We start from the raw sequence: 21,192 nt of genomic DNA, 5'->3' as shown, positions 1-21,192 counted from the left end.
CAGTTAAACCTTGACAGACCACACTGCCCAAAGTCTTGGCACAAGTTGATGTGGGACAAAAATGAGTACATGGTAGGGAAAGGAGCAGAAGCACTTAAAAGGCAATCCAACCCATGGCAGCAGGACCTGGAGATCTTATGGCACTAGTACAACACTGGGGATCGTGAAACTCAAGTGTCAGTAGCCACCACATGACAGACAATGGAATACCACACCAACACTCTGACACTGCCAAGGACCTTACTCCAATAACAACTAAGGGAAGGAAACAAAGCAGCAGGCTGAAGTATCAGACATGCATACCAAACAATCTCTGGAGTAATAAATACATATGAAACCTCATTAAAGAGGTAGGAGGAAAGCATATTACACTTCTATCCCGCACTTCATACAGAGACCTCAAGGCAGTACAAATAGTCACCCTTCCTCTGTTTTATCTTCACAACCACCCTATGAGGTAAATGAGGCTGAGGGGGACTGGCCCAAGGTCGCACAGTCCAACATCTTCCAGCCACACTGGCTCACAGATATATTCGAACACTCTGTGGGAAGCCTGAAAGGACAACTATAGCAAGGTTTTTAAATCCCAGCGATACTGTGTGTGTTTTACTGTTTGGGGCTCTTGTTTGATAAGCACATAAACGTTTTCATTTTTTCACGAATAAAGATATAATCCTGAACCTTAATGTTCACATCAAACAGTTTATCAATTAGATACAGGTGAGATAGGAATGGCCACATTCTTTTAGCCATAGTATTCTGGTAGTCAGAGGTTACTAGGTAATCCCATCCCTGAACAAACAGGGTTGTGTTCCTTCCCATAATGGCTAAAAAGACATCACGTACCTAGTTCCTTTTGTTTTTTAAAAGACACACTAAATTTCTTTTTAAACAGTTTTTGCAAGCCTTACGGTAACCTACCTGTTACTCTACTTCTCACATTGTCAGGGAGAAGCGTTGCTCCTGGTTTGCTGGCCTTCATTTTATGCCAGGCCAGATTATGCCTGTTGCTTTCCTGAAGCTGGGAATGCAGTTTTTCCACCTCCATTTGTAATTCATCGTTATTGTCACGCAATTCCTGCAATCAGTACAGCAAAAGCAACATTAAAACTCAAAAGTCTCTCTTCTCAGGTTTCTCTCAGTATAGTACAACCAGGTTTCCACAGAACAGCCAAGTATGCATGGGAATACAATTCGGTAACACAGGAAGAACTTGATAGACGCCACCTGAACTGAAATCTACTCAACCAATTTCACTTCAGCAATGGATGCAGCAATTGCTCATCTCATTCAATGGGAGAGAACAGAACAGTTCACAGAACTACCAAAAGCTATCGTGGAAGGGTGTAGAAGCCATCTTTTATTTGAGATTTTCAAAAAGGTGGCTGGACAGCATCTACTACATCTTTAATAATGAGAATCTGATCTAGGATCACCTTGTATTTCCATGACTTGCCTTAGGATAGAGTCAATTTTTCACAGGCATCTGACCAAATGGGTTTTAACCCTTGAAAACTTAAACCACAATATACTGGTTTATTTTTAAAAGGTACCACAGGCCTGTTTTTAAAGGCTATTTTACAGTCAAGTGTTTGGACAAGTAATCTGGACAGCAGTACTACTATGGAAAAGCTAGGGATTTCTGACTTTCTCAACACCCTTACAGAATTAGATTCCCAGGGTTTGTTGGGGAAAAGCTATTGAGCATTAAATCAATTTAAATTTGGCTAAACAGGCCTTGCAAATGTATCCTCCACTCTTTCCCAAGGCTACTTTCTTTGTACCTTGATCATCTAGCCCAGATCTGCCTTTCCCTTGACTAGTCACTAGTCACCCTGACCCTAACCATGGTCAAATCTTGGCACTTATTTGGCCCCGACATTACAAGGATGTTACCTCAACCTAAGGAAGCCTGTTTTTCTCTACAGTAGACAGCTGTCAACAGGATAAAAGCCCCATCTTGAGGCTGGAATAAGCCACTCTAGAAATGCTCTTTGAAACCGAAGGAGCAAACCTGAGGGAGCCCAGTGAGAGATCGTACTTTCCAGAAGAGATTTTTGATGATACTCCTCTTCAATTCTTATCCACTGAAAGAATATTTTATGCTTTGCAATTAAAGCAAGCTCCTGTTATTTATTTACCAAATTTTACCCAACCTTTCTGGCCTCATGAGGGCCACCAAGAAAGCTACTTGAGTGGGTCTCCGAAGAGGGCACTCAAGATGATTTAGGGGTTAGAGCACCTTTCCTATGGGGAAAGGCTGAAGTATCTGGGACTCTTCAATTTAGGGGGGGGGGAAAGATAACCACTTGGGACATGGTAGAGGTTTTTAAAATTCTGCTTGGTCTGGAGAGAAAGATTTTTGTCTCTCACAAAACATTAGAACTCCAGAGCACCCAATGAAGTTGATAAGCAATAGATACAGAATGGACAAAAAGGAAATCTTTCTTCAACAGATAATTAAATTGTGCAATTCACTCAGTGCCATGGGCACAGATGACTTTAAAAGGGAATTAGACAGATTCATAGAGGTTGGATCTATGAGTGGCTCCAAGCCATGGTGACTCAAGGAAAACCCTATAGCTGTGGATATCAGTGCTAAGAAGGCAGCATAAGAATGTAAGAAGAGCCCTGCTGGATCAGACCAGTGGGTCTGTCTAGTCCAGCATTCGGTTTCATACAGTAGTCAACGTCATTGGCCACATTGCTGCCCACTCTCCCAATCTGTGGAGATCATCCTGGAGGTCTTCATAGTTGGCCTTGGTTTTCACCATCCAGAATAATTTTGTGTCATTATCTGTAAATTTGTCCACTGCACTGCTTACTCCCAGTTCCAGATAATGTATGAATTAAATAGCACCAGCCTTAATAATGATCCTTGTAGGACCCCACTGCTTACTTCAGCATTAGAGTTAGGTCTGGGCCTCTATGCCCCATCTGCTGGCCCTCCACAGCCACTAGCTGGCCACTGTGTCAAACAGGATGCTGGACTAGATGGACCACTGGCCAAATCCAGCAGGGCTCTTTTATGCTTTAATCACCCCAAAGAATGCAGATGCTTTGACCAGTGCTGATGAAGGTTAATCAGACCTTAAACCACCTAAGAACAACTTGAAAGTACATATAACTTTCAAGAACTGTTTTCTCAGAACAACAATGTATTTGAATTAGTGCAGCCTTCTAGATCCTGGCCATTCACTTGGAAACAAGTTTCACAAGTACTCAACCCAAGTATAGGATCATAATGCAAGAACATGTTTTATGCAACAGAAAAACAAACAGAAATAAAAGCATGCACACATGTTCTATTGCAACAGAAGAAACAAAAGAAAACAGAAGCATGTCCACACAAGAAGACTAGCATATGGATGGAGGTGCACATGATACCAGAGGTAGCAGTCTTATTTACAAAGGCCTTAAAGAGAGCTTGACTTAGCATTCTGTTAGCTAAATCTTTCTCGCATCACTTCTTTTGAATCTACAGAAAATCATCATGTTTCATGAAGAGCAAGGCAAAAGAGCAACAGCATGCTATTTCACCACCCCTTTGCCAGGCCCATCTCTGGTCCTAAAACAGTTTCTCCTTGCTCCATGTCCTTTTCAAAATTACAAGTACAACATCCCCAATTCATCAAGTGCTAGCCAGTTTTGTAGCATAGCTGGTGTACCATGTGGGATGAAATATTTACTCAAGTTAAAGCATACTGCTCAGTATGTGAAGCGCCTGAGCCAGCTGGATCCACAAAATATGGCTGGGGGAAAAGGGCAGTGGAGCTACTGGCAAAATATGCAAAGGAAACACTGATAAGGTGCCTTGAGCATCAAGATCTAGTCCAAAAAGAATAAGGGAGGAGTTGTAGTATACAAATCCTTATACAGTGCTGAGAGAAGTATTTCAGGGAACAAAAATGCTGGTCAACACCCAAAATGCAACAAGATGCCATGCATGCAGTGAGAACAGCATTCGTCACTATAAACATCCAAATCACTCATGCTTGGGAACACAGAAGCGCTCACCTTCACCCTCTATTAATAAGTAGCAGGACCAAATGTTGGAAGTTTGGAAGAACAGGAAGAATTGAGCTGGCACCAGAACGGGTGGCATAAATGAAAGTGCAACTAGAAAAGTTCTCTTTCAGAGCTCAAGAGAATTGCTCTCCAATAGGTGCTCTCTTTGGACAATTACAACTTTATGGTTTTATTCAAGCAAAGACCAGAGTTAACATAAGGGTGATAACATGTGCCAGGTTGCCATCCCTGGGTTTAACAAAACCAGGGATTTGTATTACAATGGGACAGTTTTTAATATATTATTATAATTTTCTGTGTCTGAGTTCAGAGAAGTTGCATGGCTGCCCAACTTTCACAAACAGACAGTTCATGGAATGTACTACAATATGATCAGGATATTTAGCGAGTTAGCTAGTGACAATCATATGCAGTTTATAAAATTCACTTTTCCACCAGGGAACTCAGAATGTACTGGCCAAACCCCATGTGGGTCTAGGGGACTGATTACTACAGCTACATTCCAGTCTCCCTTAGATGGCAGGATAACATGTGTGTGTAGACATTTATCCTCACCAAAAAAGAAAAAAAATATTGAGAAGCGTATTAGGCTACAACAGCAACTTGCCCAGCTCAGCGTACCTGGTAAGCTCCACAAGGCCTCCCTTCAGTACAATTCAATATTTTCCTCATTGCAATATTGTAATAGAGTAGCATCTGCAGGCTATTGGAAAGCTTTCCTTTTTTGAAGCAAATAATTCAGGCCGTTAAGTTCTACTCATGGATTAGAAGGCAGACAGGGTTCCCTCCTCCCTCTAAATTAAGTGTACAGAAGCAGGCAGAGCAATCCCGAAGGGGCCCCTCAAAAGGGCTCTGGAGGTGGCATGACCCCTGCGCCCACATTAGTGCCACTTGTACTAGCTAAATGGGCATTAACGCTTGCATTGGTGCCAAAGGAGGCATTCCCATGGGTGGGGCTGACTTTAGCCAGCTCCCTGAGCCCTCTCGCCCTGGAACGCCTCCTTTTGCCAGCGCGAACTTGTGCCTGCAAAAAATTGTCCCGCAGCCCCGTGAAACTGAATGGAGCAGTTTCATGGGGTTTTCAGAAAGTGACATTTTTGGCTTGCACTGCTGAGCCAACAAGCAGCTCAAGAGGCGGTGCGGCAGCACCAACCCTGGGCCCACCGCAACTACCCCCCCTTTAGGATTGTGCTGTAAATCCTGCTACATGGTAGAATTTCCTCAGCCATAAGAATTTGAATTTTTTCAACCACCCTCTTCATTCCTGGTTCCTTAACTTCCATAGTTGCTTATCCCAATCCTTCTTCAGCATGGAGCAAAGGACTCCCTATTGAAAGGTCTTGTGAACAAACATCCTTATTTTCTAGAGTACATTTTGCAAGTTTATGTTCAAAAGAGGAGTCAGCACAACACTCCTCTAGGCTCTTCCACATTTCATTCTAGAATATCAGGCCTACAAAGGGCTTCTGCTTGAGGCTTAACACTTCCCAGCTTTGTGCTTCTTTGTGTTGTCTGGATGGGCATCTTATAGGAAGTTACAAAAAATAAGGATAGATGCTACATATGTGGTAACATCAAGACCACAAGGCCCAGAGAGAGAGAAGGTGCCCAAGTTGAGACATTACAACACAGTTTGCATGAACTACAGTTTAGAACCTAACCCTGGCATGAGGTTCCAAACATACAGTATGAAAGCTGCGATTTAGAGGGGCTTTTATTTCTTGTCTTTAGCTGCAGCAGCCTCTGGAAACTGAACAAAGACCATATGGTACATAAATTAAGACATCATGCCAAATCATAGCAAAGCTTTTTAAACTGGTTTAGCATAATGTCAGAAGAGAATGCCTTGGAATTTTAGCTGGTAATTGGAAATGTGTCACTAAATGGTACGATTTGGCAGAAGAATCCTCACCTATTTAATTAAGAGATGAGATGTTCCAGGTCCCAATTTCACAAGTCCAGAATGAGGGCTGTTCCCTCACCTGTGTCCTGGGCTTTCCCCACACATGTACATACTGTGCTGTTTATAATGCCGAGGAAAGGCCACCTACCCGACACTGTAGCTCATATTCTTTAATGATCGCAGCAAAACGTTCTTCTTGATCAAAGAACTCTGTGCTGTGTGGATCCAGCATTCCCAACTAAAGTAAGAGAAGGAGATTTTAGATATACATTGATGAGGGACGTAACACCGTTACTGTTAAGTACAATGAGCCAAGATGTTCAGAAACTGAAGGCTAAACTCGCAGCTTGATTCTAGACACACTTACCTGGAAGCTACTCTGACTTCGCAGAAACATACTTTTAAGCAAGTGACTTTAACATGACATCTTTATTTTGTAATCAGTAACCACAGTAAGGACATGATGGCAACAGAAACAAGCCAATATTCTATGCAGGTTTTGAAATAATCTAGGAGAACCAAATGTTGAATCACCATCCCTTCAACAGAAGCCTAGTCCACTCTTACCTCGGCAGCTTTTTGGCCAGGTATTGGCATAAACACCAGAATACTTAGGCCTAGTCAACTGATTGAGAGAGTGAGGGCTTTTCTGATGATCTACTTTGAAGCCTGAGTGAAATGCTTGAGCCCAAGTCAGTACATGGAAGAATGAAATGGCTGGAGTCTTCAGGCTGCTTCATGCACAGACAAGAGACAACATGGCTGCTTTATGGTCTGAATGGTTCTAGGGAGAGAAAAGTGGAGGGACCAAACCAAATCACTTCTGGAGGAACACTGTAAATGTGGAAGCCTTTAAGGCTTCAACACATACCTGAGGATGGTCAGTTACCCCTGGTAAAGGGCCTAAAATCTCCAGCATCCTGGCTTTTCGCTTGAAGAAGCCTGACCAGGGTTAGGTGAAGTTCCACTCAACTATGCTAAATGGGCTCCATGTTTTGCACCTCTATTTGAGTATCAATTGGTCAACAAAATTCTGAAGTTAGGATACAAAAGAAACTCATCAAGAAGAAGCAGAAGAGTGGGTTTTTATACCCTGCTTTTTCCTCTACCTTTAGGGGTCTCAAAGCGTCTTACAATCACCTTCCCTTCCCCTCCCCACAACAGACACCTTGTGAGGTAGGTGGGACTGAGAGAGTTTAGAAAGGACTGTGCCTAGCCCAAAGTCTCTCAGCAGGCTTCATGGGTAGGAATGGGGCAACCAATACAGTTCTCCAGATTAGAGTCCACCGCTCATGTGGAGGAGTGGGGAATGAAACCCAGTTCTCTAGATTAGAGTCCGCCGCTCTTAACCACAACACCATGCTGACTCAAGATGGTATGTGTTAATGCAGAATACTGACAACACAGAAGAGGACATAAAATAGGAGAACTGACCACACAGACAATGAAAATGGGACAATGGAATTGAAAAAAGTACTGAAGACATCTTTTTTAAGAGCAGCTATATTTTACAAGGAATTGAGGGACAGTTGGGGAAGGGCTATGGCTCAACGATAGAGCATAATATTTCATGCCAAAAGTCTCAGATGCTTTCCCTGGCATCTCCAATGAACACAATTCCAGAAAGTTGTTTCTCTGCCCAGGTCCTTGAAGGGATACTTCCAGTCACATAATCCTGAGCTAGATGGGCTAATGAACAGACTTTGTATATGACAGCTGCATATACTCACACATGGAGAAACGATAAAACAAGGAAGGCTGTAATGTAATGCTCCTATTGCATGTGCATAAGGTCTTTGACTACTACATGCAGGATCATAGCCAAGAGGATACACTGCACTCATTTTCCATACTAGCTAGTAAGTGCAAACAGCATTTTGTAAGCCTTGACTACCCAAATCACAACCATTTTAAACAAGTTACCTTGTCTTTCAACATGAAATCAAGATCCTTCTGTAGTTTCAGTACTTGTTTCTCAGATTCAGAAAGCTTTTGAGCTGCTTCTGCAACTTCACTTTGTAAGCGACTGTTTTCCTTGTTAAACAAGAAAAAGAAAGAAAGAAAACCTTTGGAAATGCATACATCGTCATCCTGAGATTCTTTGTTTTGCTGCTTTTGAGCAAGGAAGCTACAATAGAAGACTGAATGTAAAAGCTTCACACAAGCCATACCATCAACAAAGTGGTCAAGAACAGCCTCCCTGAACAACAGTGCTTTAGAACATAGGTGAGTGATTGGCTATGAGTACTATTCTCCCTGATACACTACTATTCCACTGCGCAACGGGTATACATGATGCCCGTCCACCTGTATGTGAAGTAATGCAAGCACAGAGGATCTTTGCCAAGAATGCACATCAGCCCTTAGTCTAGTGGGCAAGGCCACAGAGGGGCCCTGTGAATAGTTGTATGAGAATGCTGCTATTCCCAACCGAAGTGAAACCAAATGTTCTACTGGCAGTAGAATATAGCTTCCTAAGAACCTAACTTCAAATGTCTAACCATTTCAGCTGTGAAGCTCCTTCTTGAAAGGTGGTGAATATGCCTGGTGAGGTTGTAGAAGCAGAAGGAATTGCTCAATAGGATTTTCATTGTAACCAGGGGCACAATGCCTAGAATAGCTTCACACCCATTCTCATGACGAGCAAAAGTAGAATAAGTTAAACAAAAAAAGTTGAATACATTCTCATAATTTATAATTTGCAAAATTCAACCTTCCCCAACACAGTAGTTTGATTTATTCTTAAATGCAGAGTGCACACATGTTCTTACTTCAAGTCACACATTTGCCATTTTGATGACAAACAGATGACTGCAATCCCTACCTTTATCACCAACGTCAGCTTTTCCCTCAGGACAGACTCTTCCCCTTGAAGAGATTTTATATCGGCTTCCAACTTGGATCTCTGATGGTTCACTTGATCCAAGAGCAACTCCCTCTCCATCTCTACTTCAGACTTCATAACAGTCAGTTTTCCTCTGTAATCTTGCTCAAGATCTCTATATCAAATAAAAATTACAGCAGATTAAATCTAAAAGTTTCACCTATCATCATCACAATTGACAGGGCAAAGAGAACAGCAAGAAAAAAAGATCATGTCAGTATTATACACAGTTCTAAAAAGACTTTTAGAAAGGTGTTGGCTACGTGGGATTCTCACTGGGGCCTCAAAATGGTTCCTGTATAGTAATGCTTCCATGCCAGATTCCACTGGTTTGCATGGCAATGCTGCTATTTACACCATATACCAAGAGGAAGAGACTACCACCTCCTACCAAAAAGCTGATTCACATACTTGAGTTTACTCTGATTCCGGCACTCCATGGCACTATGGTGATCATCCACCTCTTTAAAAACTTGCAAGTTTCGCTTCTCTGCCTTTTCCAAATCGATTCTCGCTTTGTCTCTCTCCAAGGAGATCTGTTCCACTTGAGCTCTACAAAGACAGTGCAAAGTACCGCTCATGATTCATCCCAGCGATCCAGAAGCATTTGCAGCACACTTGTTTTATTCTGTTCAGTTCCATAGTCTCTCTCTTCCCAAGCAGTTCAGAGCACAGGTAAAAAGAAAAAGTGACAATTCAAAATAATATGCACTTCTTAAATTTGGAGAGGAAAGAAGCTTCCTTACTCAAGAGATGTGAAGGACAACACACCATGCATAAAAGTTAATCTACCCTTTTTAATTCATATAACATTTCAACATTCATGGTGGAGGATGCATTTATTTTGAATCAAAGGAATAGTTACTGCAGTGTTTTTCCCCATCCTAATACACATATTACATTGATCAACACCCTGGCATGCGCACTGTGAATATCACCTCCCTCCAGAGTTGGGGTACTCACAATTCCTTCTGTTATGGTTTATGGTTTTAACTGAGTGCTAATCAGTGAAAAATATTTCCATTTACAGCTTTATAAACTCTCAGAATGTAATGGCCAATCCCACTCAAAGGAATTTTAAGTGGCAACTCGATAAACCAGGTCTTGACCCTGTATGGCTACTTGGATGACTAAAAATGGAAGTGTGATAAATCCTTAACAATACCTATGTATGCTTGTATTACATAATCAAAGGATTCAGACACATACATTGCCACTGTTTCAACCTCTCTGCATCAGTCTTGCAGAGCCATCACAAAACCCCATAATGCCAAAGTAAAAACTATTTACTCTAAATAGTGAAGTTCATATCTACAGGAGGCAACAGCTGCTTGTTGAATTCCACTCTTGGAAGTCATTAGTTCATCCTCAAGGACCATAGACAGTTCCAATAGGTTCACCTTCTCCTCCATGCTGAAATTCAGACTCTACAAAAATTCAAAACAACAGTTTCTCAAAGATAAGGGAAACTTAAGCAAGCATCTCAACCCTTTATCTTCAAGTAGTCAGGTTATCAATATTTATGTAGGCACCCTTTATAGAAGTGGCATTACCCCCCAGCCACAGGGATTTAAAAATCCAAGACAGCCAGGATAAAAATACAGGGAAAGGGCAGGTTTAATAAAAATGTGGTATGAGGTAGTTGGTCAAATATACAGACATACATGTTAATTTTTCTGTACTTTTTGCTATTAGATAAACCAATCATGTTCCCGCAAAGGCTTTATTGAAGAACTGGAGTTTTAAAGGAAAAGGGCTTTGACACAGAGCGCTTTCACACGTGCTAAATAATGCACTTTCAATGCACTTTGGTTTGCAAGTGGATTTTGCCATTTCACACAGTAAAATCCAGCTGCAAAGTGCATTGAAAATGGATTTAAAGTGCGTTATTCAGCAAGTGTGAAAAGTGCTAGAGACTAAGGCAGAAAAGGGGGAGAATGACAAAAAGTCAAAAGTAGACGACCTTATGCAGAAAGGTGCCACGATGATTAAGTTTAAAATGTGTACTATGGATGTTGCTCAGATTTGTCTGATGAATACAAGGCAGCAGCAGCATAACTGGATTTATGTTGGGTGGGGTAGTGAAGGCTTATTTGGAGGGGTGAAAAGGGAATAGAACATCTTCATTCCATAACAAGCTCTGAGAACATATTTTCTGTAAAAACCACTTGAGTCAGATTAATGCTAGGAACATCTGTCAGTACAGTTGCATGTACTTCACTCCCTTGCATGATTGACTGGAAGAAAGCCTCAGACACAGTTGACTTAAAAATCCCCCCACAACTGGGACATTTGAAGTAAGTAGGAAATTACAGAATGATAGAAACCTTAAGGATCTCTTTGCAGTTTTCAACACCTTCCTGGGCCCAGATGGAGACAACCTGCTCAGGGCTTGCAAAGCTGCTACCATCATCAATGCTGGAGAAAAGATTCAAGCCCACAGAGCCAGATAAGAAAGATGGAGTTGTGCTTCTATGCCCATCTTTGAAAATCTAGAGGAGTCAGTTGGGACAAACAACAAACACAGGTTAGAGAGGGCTTAAAAAGCAACATGAGTCTAACTACTGGAGAAAATTCTCATCATACCCAGAAAGTACACAGCATGTACGCGGCTACAAGTCTCTGTATTCCAACATTGATTGTGTCCTACATGAGCTGACACAACTGTATCTGGGTTGGGGCTTGCAAACCTGTCTAGAGGCAACCAGAAACCTTTCAAAGCTTGCTACAGTTTAAACTTGTCACCGCACACACCCCCGCCATCCAAATCAAACTGGGAACAACAGGTGGATTCTCTAATAATCCAGCTCCAGTTGGAGATTGTTCATTTGAACTCTTCTCAGCAGCATCCTTTTTTACCCTTTTTCTTTGAAGCGACTTATTCTTAAATGTGTCTCCCAGGCTACATAATGCACTTTGGATGTTTCTGCACCAGCTGTTCTTCCTGGGATATGCACAGGACACAGACCAATTGGAATTATGGATTACAGCTCTATTTCTGGGGTTCTGTCACTGGAAAGTAAGCTCCACATTGCACAACATTATGTTTCAAGCATCTACCTCCAGGTTATTCTTTAAAGCCATGGTCGTTTTTCATGAGTTGGGTCTGAATACTGAACATGCAAAGCCCTAAAAGGTCAAATAATCCCCCTGCACCATTTTGAGTAAGGAAAATGGCATGGGGGGGAAGCTGAAGCCCCTCCTTCCCACATACCACAGTTGCAATCCAAATCAGACCCCCATAGCATTTGGGAGCTTAGTTCCCAGCAATTACCACCTGAGCGTATGAGAGTCAGGTTGGGGGAACCCAGGCCCAACTTGTGGAAAAACTGCATGTCTAGTTTGGCCCTCAGTCACAAAGCTCACTGAGGGACCTCGGGTCATGCACCCTCTCTAGGGTTCTTGGGAGTATCAAGTGGATGAAGGAAGACATATACCACCCTCACTTCCTTGAAGAAAGAGCAGGATTAAATTGGATTTTCAAACTGCTTTATTCTGCCTTCACAACATTTTGTATCTAAGCTCAAACTATATTACTCAGTTATATTTGACAACCAGCATTCGACTGTAATCTTTCCTTTAAAAAAAAAAAGAGAGTGAACCTCTCAGAAACTGTGCTTCAACTTACCTGACAGCTTTGAGACCTTTGCCATTTTGGTTTGAGAGGTGTAGAAGACACTGGACAAGGAACGGGGCTGTGGCTGAACAAACCAAGGTGGAATTCCTTAAAACTTACTCTGCCATCTCCATCACTATCCAATTTATTAAATAGCTCTTCAAGTTCCTGTAGAACACCATTAAAAATAAAGCATCACAACTAAAACATTTCATTTCAAGGAACAAAGTTCAACACTTCGCGCACAAGGCAGATGTATTGTGTTCAGTATCTGACGTAACTTCCAGGTGTCCTTGAAAGCAGGACAGCTCTTCTTATTAAAAAATGTAAAGGTCCCCTGTGCAAGCACTGGGTCATTCCTGACCCATGGGGTGACGTCACATCCCGACGATTACTAGGTAGACTTTGTTTACGGGGTGGTTTGCCAGTGCCTTCCCCAGTCATCTTCCCTTTACCCCCAGCAAGCTGGGTACTCATTTTACTGACCTTGGAAGGATGGAAGGCTGAGTCAACCTTGAGCCGGCTACCTGAAACCAACTTCCGTCGGGATCGAACTCAGGTCATGAGCAGAGCTTGGACTGCAGTACTGCAGCTTACCACTCTGCACCACGGAGCTCCTTCTTATTAGATCATTCTTATTTTATAACCAGCGCATAAACTGAGTGTTCCACCTTCTCAATACTGGCCCCTTGAATAAGTAATACATTTTAGCCCAATGGAACCAGCAACTAGCCCATGATGGGCCTTCTGAGCAGCAGCCCAGCAGGTTGCGCTAATTCAAACCCAGTAAGTCAATAAGACATTTAAAAGATCATTTAAAAGATCATCACAGTCATTTCCCTAACTCTTTCAAGTGTTCAAAACACTTCAAAAATAAGTATGCTGTAATTGCTACAACAGTGTATGGTAAGGCCAGCATTATCTTCATATCGAAGATGGGAGACTGAGTCAAAGAAAATGGCCTGCCTATGTTCACCTGAGTACGATCCCAACGGAAGTTGGTTTCAGGTAGCCAGCTCAAGGTTGACAAAGCCTTCCATCCTTCCGAGGTTGGTAAAATGAGTACCCAGCTTGCTGGGGGTAAAGGGAAGATGACTGGGGAAGGCACTGGCAAACCACCTCGTAAACAAAGTATGCCTAGTAAACATCGGGATGTGACGTCATCCCATGGGTCAGGAATGACCCGGTGCTTGCACAGGGGACCTTTACCTTTTTATGTTCACCTAGTGAGTTTATGACAGACTCAAGATATGACTGAAGGACTTTCTAATTCAAAGTTCCATCTCATCCACTATACTGTACCAGTTGGGAAGATGTACCGACAGTGCCCCCGTTATTCCCAACAAGGGAACAAATGTCTCAACACTAGCGTCACTGCTTCCTCTCCCACTGTTAATTGCACCCTGGTCCTCCTGGCTAAGGAAAGGATATTATGGCACTACCGCCCCTGTATAAATGGACATGGGGAAAAACTAGGAAGGTGAAAAACAATGGGAGTGGGCTCTCAGCATTTACTTGCAAGGCAAGTCAATAATGTTAGCATACAATACAAGGGTGCTGTGAAGATTACCAAGGTAATTATGTGCAAGCACTGTGAACACTTGAATTGTGACACCCACACAGTAAATCTTCTGCGCATAACCACCATTTACACATTCACAGGCCATGCAGATTTTGAGAGAGGATGGTTTCCAAAAGTCATGCTTAACCCACCTCTTTTTCCAGCTCTTTGAGTCCAATGTTCTTACAAACAATAGCCAGCTCTTGCTTGTCAAGGTACCCACTGTTTCCTATTCCAAGGTCTTCCCAGATGTCCCGAACCTGATTCTCAGTCATATCAAAATAAGCGCCAGAGGCTCTGGGGCCACCATAACCATCATCATCCCAGGGGCACACTGGGCCTGTAATATTAGACTTCTAGTTAATCAGTATTTGTGCACGAATTAGCCTGCAAGTCATCAAGAAGAGCTACATGCACAAATATTCAACCATTTCACTGGGGCCATTCATGCTTGGTAATTAGCAGCACGTTCCAGGCTGAAGTGCCCCGCATATTTTTTTTTTATGCTGAACTGTCATTCAGGAAGTGACTGCAAAGCTGGCCCATACCTGCTTCACATTTCTTAAGAGCCCCTTTAGCACGACCTTTTGTGTTTGCTCCGCCCCCGGCCTCGAAGAATCCCCTCAAGGAAGCATGCAAAATCACACAGCCACGGCTTAGCCATGCAAACAACTATTGCTAATGGAAGGAAGAAGCAGGCAAGTGGGGGGGTGGAATTTCTCCTTTTGCATAGGGACCGTGAGTAGGCATTTTAAAGGTCACATTTAAAAAAAGAGCTTTGAGCGAGCATCAAAATTGACCCTGCATAAATGGCCTGGGAGTATGACTCAGCCCTAAAACTTTTTTTTAATTCCCATTTTAAGTGATAACTTTTCAAATGGATTCCTTCATTATTCACCATCTCAAAGAGTAGCCCATGTGACAGGAATCTCATTGCCACTGATCTGGGAACTTTTTTTTTGACAGATATACTAAGTACATTTTATTCTCCAGGCATCTAACCAGGTATCATTTACACCACCAACTTCTGGGTCTCAATTGCAGAAGGAAACATTATGCGATGAAAAGCAAAGGAAAATCTTACCACTTACTATGAATTTCTACTCTTGATTGTCCCAGGTGGTTCAGTCTTCGACTTCAAGGTAACCACCTTCCCCGGTAGTCAATCAGGGTCCTCCAGCTACTAATCACACCCAGTGGGAGGGGTTTCCCCTTAGATCCCCAAACAATGCACAAGACCCGAACAGCCCCTCCTGGAACTTTCGCTTTTCAACATAAACTCAGTTAACTGGATCCGTACAAGTTTTAGAACCCAGACCCAATGAGCCAGAAAACATTTAACCTGTAGCTCGGCCCTGAAATGCCTTTTCAAAATGGAAGTAGCCGCCACAAGTCCAGAGCAGGAAGCCCTAAGAGGCCAAGTGACATGTAGAGTCAGGTCACTAAAGCCAAGCTGGTGCTGTACTTCTCTCCCATCCAAGGACAGGGAAGAAAGGCCAGCTCTCCAGGTGATGCATCAAGCCTTCTCCTCACTGGGGGAGGAGAAGGAGGGTGGGAAAGAGCCTCAGGTATGCGGAAGTCCACCTCTGCAGGAGCAGGCCTCTCCTGCCTACTCACCTCTGCTTTGGGTTTTGGCTGCTAAGCCTCAATACCTCTGGGCAGACTTAACTAAGAAACAGGAAGGAAAGAGGGGAAACCCCCTTTAAAACACTAGTGTTGCCGCTCTATTATGAGCTCAGCAAGTAAGCTGCAGCCTGACAGCCAGGTAAGCCAGTTTGGAGATCCAACATGAAAACCCCTCTTCCTTGGTGTAGGCCCAGTCTGTCTACTAGGACAGCCACTTACCCAGAAGACAGCTCCACCTCCCCTGACCATCTCCACACTGTGCAACTTTCACACACAATAAGCTACCCAGTTCCCCAGGCTATAATTTAGGCCCAGATCCCATACCCAATTTCGGGAAAGAGAATGGCTTTGATTTTATAAATGTAAGAACTAGTGAAGTATGCATAAGCTGAAGTTCACTTTCCATGCTTATCAAGTGACTACATGATGGAAGTATCAAGCTGCCTCATATCCATAGTCAGATTGCTTGGCCCTCTAGTTCAATATTGTCTACCTTGATTGACAGCAACTTTTCCAGGCCCTGGGCAAAGAAAGGCTCGCAGCTCCTGCACCCTGAGAAAGCCCACTTAGCTTCTGCAACTGAAGCAGTTCTCCACTTGTTTTTTAAATAACAGTCTTGTCCAAACATTTTCTAAAATAAATGTGATTTTTTTCCTACCTTGACCCTCAAACAGCCCATGCAGTGGTTCTTTAGTGCTTTCAGCATCTTCGTCTGATTTAAGGCTCTGCAAAGTGAAGGACTGACATTTTTTATCCAGGGTAGGAAGTACAGCTTTTTGGCTAAATGGCAAAAAGAATGTTTGGACCAAAGCAAAGCCAAGGTGAAGGTATGAATGTCATTTTGAAAAACTGCCAAGTTCCCAAAACTCCCCCACCCGCCTAGAAAGAATATTTATCTTCAGTTAATATTTCAGACACACAGGTTTTGATAATTTATTAGTATATCTTGATTTTGTCAATCATGTTGTTTGTCAAGATTCCAAAAATTATTAACACTGGTTCACTCAAAAATGGATTTTTAACCACTTTATGCCACTCACTTAGAAACAGTAGACAGCTGAATTTGAAACTCTGAACATGTGCTACTGAATGCTGACTAAGCTTCTGTAACTTCATGGTTAACCAGCAAAGATTCAAATGGTTAGAAGAGCTTCAGATATTTAAACAGGCTGCACGTCCAAGCCACTGAATTTTTTACAATTAAGTTTCTACCCTGCCTTTCTGTATAGCTTAATGGGGCTTTTATTTTTTTCCTCTAAAAATTACACTCGGTAAAAGCCAAAGAGTGAAATCTAGCCAGCTGGTGAATAGTTGGCGAATGAGTCAGACATACCTCCACACTCTCCAAGGATGCTGAGCGTCTCAACTGGCCTTTAATATTTGCCTTTGCTTGCTGTTCTTGTAAATATTTGGGGGGTTCCAACTTGGTGCCCTGGAATTCCGGCCTTGTCCGGCGGCCATAACACTTGGCTCCATTGATATATTTGGGCTTCACTTCATTTGAAACAACTAAGAACTCAAAAAAGAGTCTACGGTTGATACAGGCATTGAATGAGTCATGTTGTCTCTCCCTTCCCATTCCTGATGCACGTTGTTTTTAACCAGCTAACAAGTAACCACATAAACGATAAGAAAATCAAGGGCTACTTACACTGTTTATTTTTATATCAAAATTAAACATACAAAGAGAGCTTCAGAACCTGTGCAGTATTTTTGCGTTACTCTTATTTAATCGAAGGCCAACAGTTTCATGTGCAAGACTATCCAAAGAGACCACAGCCAAGAACCACCTAGTATTTCTCTCTCACCTCTGCTAGAGACAGGATACCGTACCTATTTAGTCTACACAGCACAATACATGTGGGCACATACAAGGTCAACAGAGTCAGACAATGGTATGGAAATGCTGATATTCCCACATTCTAGAAATGGATATTCATACAAAAAGACTACAGGTACTTTATTTGTACTTTTTAAATGCTGGTCAGAAAGCATTTTAAAGCCCCTGAGCAATCTTCTGCTATCATCTAGAAAAAGATCTGACCACTGAATGGTTCACCAACCAAGACCATACCAGTGTCTTATCCTGAGTCAAAGTTCATCACCTCAAAGACCTTCAGGCATGAGCCCAACAGGCCATCCACAATCAACTGACAAGTCTGGATCCACCATTTGGGAATCTTAGCTAACTTCTAAGTAGCAACACCATTGTGTGTGCAGTAATCTGGCTCACAGAACTAGGAAGTCCACTAGCGACCAGTGTGGTATAGCAATTAATGTACAAGGCTAGGACTGGGGAAAGCTAGATTCAAATTCCCATCCAGCCATGAAGTTTGCCGGGGCTAATCACTCTCAGCATAACCTACCACAGAGTTTGGCACACTACCTTGCACTTAGAGGAAGGGAACAATAAAAGTGTCCCGGGACGAGCCCCTCCCCGCGCAGCCCGGGACGTAAACCACCAGACCATGCAGGGGGGGTGCCACTCACCATTGGAGGGAGGGAAGATGAGAGCGGGGTGGCCAGCCCCGCCGGCAGCCGGCGTGGCGACCGCGCTTCAGCCCTGTTTTTTTCCTTCAGGGCCTCCAGGGGATGACGCCAGCAAGCACCCAGCTGCGGCGCCGGCCGCGGCAGAGACTGCGTGCGCTCCTGCACCCCGCCCCGCTCAACAGCTGAGCCGCGGGCGGGCGGGGCAAATGAAAGCGGGCCGGCCAGCTACCTCAGAGGCAGCCAGGAGACCCGGCTGGAGCCCTTATTTGAGAAGGTCGGGGGCGGGGCTAAGGGAGGAAGGGGCGGGACCTCTCTGGCCTGGAGGGGATATAAGGCCAGAGAGGAGCCTTGGCCGGGGAGGAGTAGCAGCAGCACTAGGTGGTAGGAGCCGTGCTGGCTCAGAGCAACCTGGCTGCATCCGAGGGGGAGGCAAGCTCCGATTCCCCCTCGGACTGGTCTGAGGCCGAGGAGGCTCCTCCGGCCAGGTCCTCCTCCAAGGCAGAGACCGCGGGGGCGACGGCGGCGCCAGGGAGGCGTGACAAAAAGTGAGACAGAAAATGGAATGTATATACACAGCACAGTGGTAGATAATTATCCATTTCCAGCTCCCCTTGTTTTCCCCCATTGCTATCACAGGATATTCAAGAGTTATGGCAGTGGCACTGAGTTTTTCCCTATGCTGCATCTTCCTTGGTTTTTCCAAGTGCAGGCACTGCAGAGGAGTACCTATTCTGACTATTACATTTTTATCCTGTACCTCCTCCAAGGAACTCAGGGAAGTTCTCTCCTCCTCTATGTCCTAGTCCAACACTCAAACCCTCTGTCTTCTGACTCAGAAAATGTGTATTCTGACATACGGTTTTGACAGGGCATGCCGCCAATCCTTATGATATTATTTCATTCACTTAATGTAAACTGTGCATTAATTTATACCGGGCAGAGACAGTGCTAGAAAGTCTACCCGACTTTTAGGATTGCTTTGAATATGGGAACACGGCTGCCATGGGCCACTTGAAGAAACAGCAGTGATATTCCTGACAGGGAAGGATAAGTACACATTGACAATTAGTAGAAGCCCCAGTTGGGTAGCAGACCCGTTTTATAACATTTTTAGCTTAGTGGTTAACCCACAGCTTAGTTAAAGTCTTAAACAGGCAATGCAACACAGAAATTTCTGGCACTTCGCTTTTTAAAAACCCACCTGGCTCCAAGTAACTGCTCTCATCATCAGAAACACCCAGATCGATGCTTGAAGACAAAATGGTCACAAAGCCTTCCTTAAATTCGTCAAAGTTAACCTGGGAGGATGACAGGCAGTGAAAGGTACCATGACAAGTCTGTCTCAGAGTGGGATGGGAAGCTCAGCTACTGTTTCCCTTCCTGCAGGAAACAAGATGATGCCAAGCCCCCCAGAAGAATCCCCCTTTCATATATATATATATATATATATATATATATATATAGAGAGAGAGAGAGAGAGAGAGAGAGAGAGAGAGAGAGAGAGAGAGAGAGACAGAGACAGAGACAGAGAGACAGAGACAGAGACAGAGAGAGAGAGACAGAGAGAGAGAGAGACAGAGAGACAGAGACAGAGAGAGACAGAGACAGAGAGAGACAGAGACAGAGACAGAGAGACAGAGACAGAGAGAGAGAGAGAGAGAGAGAGAGACAGAGACAGAGACAGAGACAGAGAGAGACAGAGACAGAGAGACAGAGAGAGAGACAGAGAGACAGAGAGAGAGACAGAGAGACAGAGAGACAGAGAGAGAGACAGAGAGACAGACAGCGAGAGAGAGAGACAGAGAGAGAGACAGAGAGACAGACAGAGAGAGAGAGACAGAGACAGAGACAGAGAGACAGACAGAGACAGAGACAGAGAGACAGACAGAGACAGAGACAGAGACAGACAGACAACTTTACTGGGGCCCAGGCTACAAGCCCATGATACAGCTATGATACAGCTGTTATTTTAGAAACAGAACAGCTTTTTCTTCTTTCCTTACTCATGAAACTGTATGTATGGGACGGCACTGTGTGAATACAGGAGCCTCTGTTACAAGTTCATACTTGGCCCAGAGAGGAGTTATGCTTGGACACACTTTGCAAGTGGTGCCACTTCGCTGCAGCAAAAAAGAAGAATGGTTTTTTCATTTTCATGTCCGCCATTGTCAACTGCTTTTAATGCTCAGGAATGGCAAGATTAGAAGAACAGGCAATGTTTGGATAACAGGAAATGGGGTTGTGGAGTCAAATGAAGTCAGGACAGACGGACTGGCAGAATCGTGGACTGTAAGGAAGCGCTGCAAGGTAAGAGGAAAACAACTCAGCTGGTACATGCTTTTGGGAGCATATGTAAATGCTTGACAGTGCTAAAGGGGTTCAGAAAGCCACAGGACCAAACAGAAAGGATGAGGAGGGGCTGCCTAACTATTTTGTGAACGGAAGGGGTGGGGGAGGATGGAGTTACAGCTGTTTACAGAAATACTTCTCACAGCATTCATGTGCAGAAGCATGGGGCTACTTACTCTAGCCAAGTGGTTGTTTCCTAAGAGCGTTTCCAAGAGCAAGGGTAGCTGTCTCTCCAGATGCAATTTATGGCATAGTTCTGTCAGCTCCTCTTTATCCAAATATCCCGTGCCTGTGGTATCACAGCTGTCATACACATCCTTGAGTTGGGACTCATATTTGTTCTCTTCCTCTTCCATCCCATAGTATACAGAATTTAGCCTAAGAGAAGGGGGAAAGACATCTTCAAGCTAAAGCTGCCACACAATGAAGCCTGACTGCATGAGTTTACCAGTGCAACCTGAAGCCCACAGCACTGGGATTGCACTGTCAATCAAATTTGTATATGCATTAAAAGAGTAGTTTGAAATAAAAAGCATACTTGTTTTTGATGGATGTGTGGCCTGCATCACAGCAAGCATCTCAGAGGCATTCCCCTCTGTGTCAGAGACAGAAAGGGGAATGGTGCTTGCCACCTGCAGGTTTATAAAGTAGCTGCATTAAAAACAACCTTTATAAAAATGCGCTGCATCAAAGAGCTCCCCAACTTAATCTACTTCAACCCTATTTTCATGGGT

General features: G+C 43.5%; 1 protein-coding gene across 1 annotated transcript in view; it reads right to left on the bottom strand.

The window, feature by feature from the left end:
• NINL (ninein like) overlaps window positions 1-20,832 on the bottom strand; it is a 40,239-nt gene extending 19,407 nt beyond the window's left edge. The window contains exons 1-13 of the mRNA XM_056852442.1: window positions 20,635-20,832; window positions 19,311-19,407; window positions 16,953-17,128; window positions 16,278-16,344; window positions 14,146-14,333; window positions 12,445-12,600; window positions 11,144-11,308; window positions 10,107-10,243; window positions 9,228-9,368; window positions 8,757-8,931; window positions 7,856-7,966; window positions 6,081-6,170; window positions 922-1,078 (exon numbers count right to left, since the gene is read on the bottom strand). Of these exons, the coding sequence (XP_056708420.1) occupies window positions 922-1,078; window positions 6,081-6,170; window positions 7,856-7,966; window positions 8,757-8,931; window positions 9,228-9,368; window positions 10,107-10,243; window positions 11,144-11,308; window positions 12,445-12,600; window positions 14,146-14,333; window positions 16,278-16,344; window positions 16,953-17,128; window positions 19,311-19,407; window positions 20,635-20,814 (1,840 nt within the window). The 5' untranslated portion in view covers window positions 20,815-20,832. The remainder of the gene's footprint in view (window positions 1-921; window positions 1,079-6,080; window positions 6,171-7,855; window positions 7,967-8,756; window positions 8,932-9,227; window positions 9,369-10,106; window positions 10,244-11,143; window positions 11,309-12,444; window positions 12,601-14,145; window positions 14,334-16,277; window positions 16,345-16,952; window positions 17,129-19,310; window positions 19,408-20,634) is intronic.
• Between the last annotated feature and the right edge of the window lie 360 nt (window positions 20,833-21,192).

The sequence above is a fragment of the Euleptes europaea genome, chromosome 7 (assembly GCF_029931775.1).
Source record: "Euleptes europaea isolate rEulEur1 chromosome 7, rEulEur1.hap1, whole genome shotgun sequence".
Classification (NCBI taxonomy): domain Eukaryota; kingdom Metazoa; phylum Chordata; class Lepidosauria; order Squamata; family Sphaerodactylidae; genus Euleptes; species Euleptes europaea.
The sequence above is the reverse complement of the archived record's forward strand: the minus strand, read 5'-3'. Positions and strand labels throughout refer to the sequence as shown.